Source organism: Triturus cristatus, chromosome 7, assembly GCF_964204655.1.
Source record: "Triturus cristatus chromosome 7, aTriCri1.1, whole genome shotgun sequence".
NCBI lineage: Eukaryota > Metazoa > Chordata > Amphibia > Caudata > Salamandridae > Triturus > Triturus cristatus.
In genome coordinates this window covers 1,754,288,173-1,754,297,819 of record NC_140590.1, presented here as the reverse complement: position 1 = coordinate 1,754,297,819, position 9,647 = coordinate 1,754,288,173, and the positions used below count along the sequence as shown (strand labels likewise).

General features: G+C 44.5%; 1 protein-coding gene across 1 annotated transcript in view; it reads left to right on the top strand.

The window, feature by feature from the left end:
* The first annotated feature begins 6,284 nt into the window (after nucleotides 1-6,284).
* Nucleotides 6,285-9,647, top strand: part of LOC146813003 (uncharacterized) — a 227,048-nt gene continuing 223,685 nt past the window's right edge. The window contains exon 1 of the mRNA XM_085620026.1: nucleotides 6,285-7,952. Within this exon, the coding sequence (XP_085476152.1) occupies nucleotides 7,482-7,952 (471 nt within the window). The 5' untranslated portion in view covers nucleotides 6,285-7,481. The remainder of the gene's footprint in view (nucleotides 7,953-9,647) is intronic.

The window sequence follows — 9,647 nt, the reverse complement described above, 5'->3', positions numbered from 1 at the left end:
CAGGTTAAAGAAAGATTGGCATGACAAAGCACCAAAGACATTCAAACATTGTCCAAAAATCACACTTAAAGTCAACGGTTGATCAATACTTTGTCTTATCGACAATGATGGGTCGATAAACATCATGCCTAAAGAGAAGTACAATGAACTATGTCTATGGCCCTGGCTTACACCATCAAAAACTAAAGTCTACACATGGGCTACATCAAAGCGATTAAAAAGTAAAGATTTATTTGTAGCAATAATGAAACAAAAAAGCAAATGTTCAAATACCTGTCAAGTGCCTGTTTTCTCAGCTTCAGCACAGCTGCTGACTTGGGACTGAAATCAGTGAACTATAACATAAATGCTCATCACAAAATAGGAAGTCAATTCCCTTTGTTGTTTCATGGGTTGGGAAAACTCAAGACTATGAAAGTACAATTACACATTAATGAGGATGTCCGTCCTATTACTCAAAGACAGATGGATTGCATTTCATATACAGGAAGCTGTTGAAAAAGAACTTGAATCCTTACTTAAACAAGATATCATTGAGCATTCCACTGGTGCAACGCCATGCGTCTCTCCCATAGTGACAGTGGAGGAGCTGTACGCATCTATGTAGATATGTCTCAAGCGAACCAGGCAATTGAAAGAGAACGACATCCGGGTCCACACATTGCTGACATGATAACACAATTGAATAGTGCAAAGATATTCTCTCTCCTTTATCTGAATAAACTTTATCATCAGTTGGAACTTGAGGAGAATTTCAGGTACATTACAACCTTTCTACACATATTGGTCGGTTCCGATCTAAAAGACTGAGTTTTGGTGTGTCATGAGCTGTGGAGCTTTTTCAAGATGTCATTCAACGTATCATACAGCCTGTCATGAAGGCTTTCAATTATAGTGATGTTGAATTAGTTTTTGGAGCTACATATAAGGAGAACGATAAAGCTATCACGCAAGTGTGTAATTCGCTCACTGATGCTGGGTAACCATTGAATGATGAGAAATGTGAGTTCCATAAAACAAAGTTAAAATTCATTGGCTATATCTTTTCTGATGGGGGTATGACACCTGATCGTGCTAAAGTGCAAACATTGTCAACTGCCAGTCCCCCACAAAATGCTTCCATATTACATTGATTCCTTGGCATGGCCAGCTACTGTTCAAAATATATACAAAACTTTGTCACTGCGATTGCTCTGTTAAGAGAGTTGACAAAAAAGTATGTTTAATTTCATTGGTCATATGAGTGCAAACAATGCTTCAAGAAAATTAGACACAGTATTAAGAATGCTATTGAAATGCTATACTTTGATCCAAAGTTCATACTGAGCTTGTTGTTGATGCGTGTCCTATTGGTTTAGGCACACTTGCACAGCACAGTGGACACCTGAATGCTCGAAGTCATATTGTGGCCTACGAAAGCAGAAGTTTGTCCCAAACTGAAAGTGCTCATTCACATTCTGAGAAAGAAAGTTTAGCCATGGTATGGGCTCATGAACATTTCCACGTATTCTTATATGGGAAGTCTTTCACGCTTTTGACAGATCATCAAGCATTGTTGACCATCCTTGGCAATCCAAAGGTAAAGATGCCTTCTCACATTGAATACTGGGGTCTATTATTACAAGAATATAATTATTCAATCGTGCATCGTCCAGAGAAAGATCAAAACCCTGCTGACTATTTCTCAGGAGTGCCTCTGCATTGCCCTGACACCCCTTCCAAGTTGGCTGAAGTATACCTAAATATCATTGTGAGATCAAGCACACCAGCTGATATTTATTTAGAACAAATCAACACAGCCACAAGTCCACACAGTGATATGTTGAAACCAAAAGAAATTATTAAAGATCAGTCTTGGTACCAGCACCCTCAACCTGTTACCCGTGACAGTGAGTACCAAAAGTTCAAAAATGTCAAACATGAACTGTCTGTTACTGAGGACGGCATTATCCTAAGATGTTCAAGAATTGTTATTCCGGAGAGTCTGTGACAACAGATGATTGAAGTGGCACATGAAGGACGCAGTTGAATTGTGGCCACAAAATGAGTCTGGTTTCCACATCTCGATTAGAGAGTTGAAAGTGAATTGAAGGCTTGTCATCTATATAACTGCCTTTCATCGAAAACAACTAAACACACCTTAAACATGTGAGAGTTGCCAAAACACGTCTGGGAAAGAATTACTGTTGACTTCTTCTGTCCTATTGACATCGGACATCACCTAATGGTGATTGTTAATGAATACTAGGATAGGGGTGGGCGGAATTTGCGTAGTCGTGCTATGCAAAGCTCCGCGAAATGGTAAAAAATCTCCCAGAGGATGCAAAAGTTCAGCAAACACGTGGAATTGCTTGTTCCTCTTGTTTGCGATGCTTTTTTCCTGTTCGCGAACACTGTTTGCATGCTTGGGGAGAAATATCTTGTGAACACGCATTTTGAAATCGCGAAGAAGCAAAATTCTGCGAAGCCGTGGATCGTGGAATTTTTGGCAATTCCGCGTTCTCCGCGGAACACGAAATTACCCAAATTCCGTGAGCGGAACGGAATTTACCGCCCAGGCCTAATGAATGCTCCTGTATTCCAATGATGGAAGATCTCTCATCCATCATTCAGGAAAGAGTCATTGAGACATTAGACCACATCTTCACGAAATGGGGTGTTCCTGCGATTTTAAAATCCAACAATGGCCCATCTTTCAACAGTCGAGAATTCAGAGACTTTCTCAGTCATCTTAATGCGAAGCATCAGAAGAACACACCTCTTTTGCCACAGGCCAATGGCCCTGTCGAACGTTTCATGAGTGCTCTTAAGAAAGCTGTTCAGCGTGCTGTACTGGAAAAGCTCAACCTTAACACTGTCTTGAATTCTAGTCTTAGTGCTTGCAGTTCAACTCCTCACTCAACCACAAGTGAAAGCCCTGCAACCTTGATGTTCGGGAGAGCTGCGACGACCAAGTTACCTCAATGGACCACCAGAAGATCAAGTAGTGAGGAAGAAATCTGTGTAAATGACTCGGATCATAAAAGGAACAGGGAGGCCTATGCAGATAAGTACCGACATGCAAAGGATGTTATTTTCACTAGAGGATATTGAGTGCTAGTTCATCAATCTAGAAAACTAAAATCTGATGCTCCCTTCAATGCTGAGCCCTTTCATGCTGTAACCAGCAACATGGTGACTGCCCATTGTCCTGGGAAGTCCATTGTGTGAGATTCCTTGCATTTCTGACATGGAGCTCTTCGCCCATCGGGCACTGATATCAATGTAGAGACTGGGTCTGAAAGGACAAGTGAAAACCCCCTGACTGCTATTGTTCCTACATCACCAATGCAGGTCATGGGCACTTCTACTGACTGTCCCCAGTTTCCGAAGACACGGTCAGGATGTGTGATCAATGCACCACGAAGACTAATTGAAAAACTATGATTGTGCATAGATTTGTAAAAAAATTCTATTTTTTACTCAACAGAGGGGGAGATGTAGTTCTGTGTGAGTTCGGAATGAAGGAATGCTTGTGGCTCCTGATGGAATGTGACATAAGCGTTGTAGCGTAGTGAAGTGAATGCAGGTTTCGAATGTTGAGTTTAGGGTTACACAGAGAAAAATAAAGACATGTTATTCTAAGCTCCATGTGTGGTACCCAGAATGGGACGGACGCTATACTGGCCAAAGAAAGTGTGGAAGAAGAGGACAAGTGTAGTGACAGCACCTGATGTACGTGCTCTATAACTGTTAGACTGAAAAATCATTCACTTTGTGATAAAAAGCTGAAAGTTGGTACAGACATTTGTATTTGTAATAGTAATCATATAAGAGCAAGCCCCTAATGGATCTTGCCTATGACGTCATACAGTCTAATCGAAATCCAAGATAGTGGGCAAATATCAAAAAATAATTTAAAATCTTCTGATTTGCGTAAAATTTGACACAAACGTTCATGTGTACATTTCACTGCATGTCAAATACATGCCCACGTTGGATCTAGACTGTGACGTCATAAATTTAAAACCAAAATGGACGTCAATAGGGACGCTAGGATTAAGTAACACACACTGTAGTGAAATTAAACTTATAAATTGCATCATTCGTATCCCTACAACACATTCTATGAACATGTGGATAAAGTTTCCATTGTAGTTAAACAATACAAGACTATATTAAACACTGATAACATTGATATAAGATGAAACAATGATGATTCAAGTTTGTATACTGTCTTAATCTTGATAACAGTTTCCACTGCAAAAGCAAAGGTCGGTGCACAGGAGTCTTGCATTTGAGCATTTGCATTGATTTTGGCACGACTTTTTCCACCACAACAAATAAGTTCTTTGCATGCCTTAGAGGTCTCCGGAATGGTTTTCCATTGTGGTACCATTACTCCATCAATCTTTTTCCAGCCCCAATCATTTAAATTTGACAATTCTTGCATGGGCATTAAAGTTTGACCCCAAACATGACCCCCTTGGAACGCAGATCATGTTGAAGATCTTGTCTAGGTGGGATGTTTTCAATAGTTCTGTTGGCACTTGCAAATATGAATTGGTGTGCACCGTTTATTTCATGCAATGGGCAAGTAAGGCTATACATTAGTACAATGAATCTCTCGACATTTCCAAAATGAACAGGATCAACAGAACTTGGTTGGTCGGACAGAAAGTTAAATGCGGGAGTAGCAGAAGATAGTGCTATCTAGGTGTGAAAAGCTGCTTTCTTCCCTCTCCCATGAAACGTTGAATGTGGTGTCGCAACCGGTAACAGTATGGAACAAGCATTGGTAAATGCATTAGGTTTCACCTTTGCTATTAATAATAAGCTGCTTTTTGTTTTTTGTGCCTCTTGGGGGAGCAGGAAGAGGGGTCACCGGGGAGGTAGTCGGTGAGGATCTGTTTTATACATATTCTAGGGGGTTAACACAAGCATTAAAGCTGCTTTAGCAATAATATAGGACACTAAAGTGATAAGCATGAGCGGATGCATTGATTTGTACCCTCAGGTGCATGTCCGAGTATATGGTACTGCCAGGAGCAGATGCCTTGATTTTTACCACATACCCAGATACATTGCCATACCATGTTTCGAGGTTTAACAATACACACTTATAAACAATTCACAAGTACATCTGTGTGTAGCTCCAGCTCCTCTCAAGAGCGGATTCCATGAGCATGGAGAGAAAAGGGGAGCAAGCAGAAAATGAAGTCAATGGGAATGGAAGAGGGTAAACGAGACAAAGGATTCTGGGGGTGAAAAGGAAGCTGGAGAGAAGGGACATAAGAGAGGAAAGAAAGGGATGCAAAATAAGGCAATTGATGGGAGTTTAGTCTGATGTATGGATCAGAAAAAGAGCCTGGAAAAGTAAGGACAATGGGAGGTAAGGCTGCTGGATTGTAACGAAGGAGCCACGTAGTAAAAGACTGAGACGGGTGCAGCAAAACAGACGGGCTTGAGGAAGACAAAGACTGTTGGGGATGGGAGGTTCTACAGGGGGGTGAAAATAGATGGTTTTGAAAGAAGGGTGGTGATATATGGAGAAAGGAAATTCGGAGAGGTGCAGGGACTATACTTGGTGCGGGAGTTAAGCGTTGCACTCAGCTTGGTTCCCAAAGATGTCCATAAGCCAGCTGAATGAATAGCTGCCCCATGCCTCCCTTCTTCGCCACCCTCACACATCTGTTGGCTCCCTGATATAACATATAGAGCTCCACTCCAAGGCACACGATTTTACGGAGTGACCCCGCCATGCTTGGAAAAGTGAGGCAGGGCGCGTCTACGTATATGGAGAGGGCTAAAGAAAGCAAGGGGACATTCAAGGATATAAATGTGTTTAATGTGTGAGTATTGGAAAAAACAACAAAGGTGCTCGAACTTTGAAGTTTGGCAGTGCGTCAACGCTCATGCACGAAAAACCACACAAAGTAGCCATACCTTAGGAATATCATGAAAGGAGGCACACAGGCACACCAAATCTTTAACATTGGGAAAACCAGCTACAATAGAATAGTTGAGAATCAAAAAAGAAACACAAGATATGCCGGTAACAAAGTAAATTATGAGAAGTTTCTGTGTGAACATATGTTTGCTGCAGCTCCATCTATTCAGGGTAAAAAAAATGTAGGTACAGTAGGAACGTTTTTTTACAGAAACAACTGTTAAAAACATTTCTCTCCGCATCAGACATAAGTGCAAATTTTGCAATGTCTGTTTTAAATATTTAGTTACGGGGAAAGGATCTTATTTTTGCAAATTGAACAGAAAAACGTATACAAGATATTTTGTTTCAAACAATAATTTTATTAATTCTCAATTACTAAACCTTTTCATCCTTCTGATGGGGGTAAGGGCCAGCCTGGTGGGGGGCACCAAGCAGCACCAAACATACACCACCAGTGGCACAGGGATGGCCGGGTGCAGGGTGCGTTGGGCACTCAATGCATTCCTATGGGGATTCTTCTTTCTGGAAACAGGCTGCAAGCGTCGCACTGGAGGTTGCAGGAGGAAGACCATCAACAGCAGAGGTAAGTAGAGATGAAGGGGGTCCTAGGGGCACAGTCAGTTCAACTCTCCTAGGCGGGTTCAGGGTGCCTTTTGATGTCGAAGTCTTCTTACCGGAGCCAGTTGTGGTCTGGGGGAGCCTTTGGACTCGCACTGCAGGCGCCGTCGTGGAGATCAAGAGAGGCCAGCCAATGCTGGACTCAAGGTCAGGATCACTGGGGAGACCTCACTGCACAGGTGGGTCACTCAGACTCTGGCCGTAGGAGTCTGGTGCAGAGGGGCAAGTGACATTGATCCACCAGGATCCTTGGATTTGGATTCTTCTGACAGAGCCACTGTCCTCAGGAGATTGAAGTCTTTTTCGAAGGCAGCAATCCACCCAGGGTTTTCAGAGTTGCTGGCTGCAAAACAGTTCGCAGGGTCGTTGAAACTAGAGACAGGCCGTAGGGCTGGGGCCAAGACAGTTGTCATCTTCAGTCTTCTCTGCAGGGATGTCTTCTTTCTTCTTAGGTGATCGCAGATCTAGTTTCTAGGTCTGGGGAGCCACCTTAACAGTGGCGGCTCCTCCATTGGGGCATCACCCCACTGCTTTCTAGCAGTGCGAGAAGCAAAAACATAAAATGGTAAAACTACCATCTTATGTTTCTGCTTCTAGCACTGTCAGAAAGCAGAAGTGCCTGGTTGGCGGTGGGCGGGAGGGTATGCCTGATTGTGGGCGGTCCTGCTCGAGGGCAGGGGGGAGTGGCTTGCCCACTGTTGTGGGTACTGACTGTTTGGTCGGCCCCAGGGCGGACCAATCCAGTCATGCGCACTCAGCCTTTTTCTCTCTCATAGAGAAAATGGCCTCTCAACAGGCGCCCAGCTGGGGCGCTATCTGCTGCACCGCAGTAATCACAGCATTGCCATTGCAGCGTTATGATTGGCGGGAGGGGAGGGTGGCTGCTTGACAGAAAACTCCACAGCTGAAGGCCTCCCTGGCCCGCGGGCGCATGATGCGTGCCATTGTGCGCCCTGTGCCTTCACTTCTTCAGGTTCTGCCTGTGAAGACGAGCAGGCAGACACATGCCTCAGTCCCTCACGTGCCTGCTGTCAGTGCTGCCCAAACTCTGCCTCACTGTCCACAGTACCACAAGCAGAAAGGCCCCCTCCTCAGCTCACCGTGGACAGTCCGTCCATTCAGGGGAAGCTTCATTGTCCCTCTGTGCGAGGGGCGGGCGCATCCTGCTGGTTGTGCACGCTATGTCACTGTGCAGCCTACCAGCCTCCGCCGCCTCTCCCGGGCTCTGCAGGACAGCGAGGAACCCAGGCACATCCTCCATTTAATGGAGCACAGCTCGGCCGTGAGGAAAACCAGGCCTGGATCTCTGGAATGGGTCACACCGGTGAGAGCTGTGGGGAGCGCGCTTCACGAGGGTAGAAATGCCAGCAATGCCATATGCACAGACGTATACCATTATATGGTGAGTGAGCCGTCTTTGGGTTGTGGGTGTGCTGTGGCCACATCGGGTAGTGGCGGGGTTTTCTGTATTTGAAAGTCGCTTAGGTTGAGCAAGAGCTTATTTAAGGCTCCACGCTAGGGCTGCGAACACCTTTCTCAGAAATGTTAACTCTCAGTGCGTTTGGAATATAGGAATCTTTATCGAATGCATCAGTACCCTTCTTACCAGCACCCCAGTCCCATGTAGGAAGCACCCCAAAGGAAAGGAAAAGTATCAGCTGCACTTGGTGCTCTCATAGAACTACATATTTGGTGCACGATGCAATGGATAGCTACATGTATTTTATTGCATTGTGTAGCGCCAAGTACGTTTGCTAATGGCCTTCTTAGGGAGACTGTGGCGTCTTCAGTCTGGTTGTGCAGTAGGGTCAGTGGCGGGTGCCTCACGAACGGGCAGGGGTATTCAATGCAGTTAGTATATAACAATATTCACAAATTCACCTGTAACCCCATGCTGTCCCACTGAGGACTGTGGTGCTTCGAGAAGGGTGTAGTTTTTACTTGTGTTTGGCAATGTTTGAGGCATGGTCGCAGACAACTGTCACGGACAAGACACAAGCCAGACGTGATTGTCTCGGAGGCTACAGATAGACGCAGGGGTGCTCAGCTCACTCCAGAGATTTGAGTACAACCAGCAGGTCACACGCTCAGATATCACTCGATGTCTCGCTTCTCTTACTGAACTTTGTTACAAAGAGTACTATTGAAGAGACAGCAGGTAACTCTTGCTGTGCAGAACAGCAACAACCTGGAACATACATTTACAATAATAAGCAGGGGCATAGCTTCAAGTGGTGCAGCAGGTGCAGTGGCACCAGGATCCAGATGCTTGAGGGGCCATCAAATCCTGATATTTTACTCTTCAAAAGGGCACCCAGGGCTCTCATCACCTTCCTTGCAGTAGTGTACTTACGGCTTGAACACTTGTATGTAGTTTTGGTTACAGGTTGAACACATGTTGGATGCAGTTTCGGTTTGCAAGCAGTTACAGGTTGAATATGTTTACGTGGTAACACGTGTATATTGTAGTGCTGCATGTGCTAGCTTGTGCTGTGTATAATGTCCTCTGTGCTGTAGCTTTCCAGAAATTTACCCCCTTCCCCATACAATTATACAGTGAACTTGTGTGGTATGTGTGCTGTTTCTCTGCACGTAGTCACAGGATGGATGTGCGCTGTACTATAGCTGTGCATGTCATTACACTTTGAACTTGTGTGGCACGTGTGCTACACTAGCTTGGCACCCATCTCCAGGTTGAGCAAGTGCTAGGCCGCAGCTATGTAATTGGGTACAGGTTAAACTTGCTGTGCTTCTGATTAAACTTTAAATTTTGCGTGGCACCTTTGCTGCACTGGCTCTGTATAAGTGGAACATATGCACCGCAGCTGTATATCTGGTTTTAAGCTGTGTTTTATATGTGCAAGTAATACTGAATGTGTGCAAGGGCCATGTGTACACTGTTATTTGTCTGAAAATGCACCATTTACCCACTCTTTTTTCAGAAATGTTCGGGGACAGAACCCCCCCCCCCGAACGCCCTTTAGCTGGCTCGGGCTAGCTTGCTATGCTCGCTCGCCGCAGTGCAGTACGGCAATTGTTTTACGCCACACCACTTTCAAATGTCACCAGCCGCCACTGCACCTTAATACTAAATTTA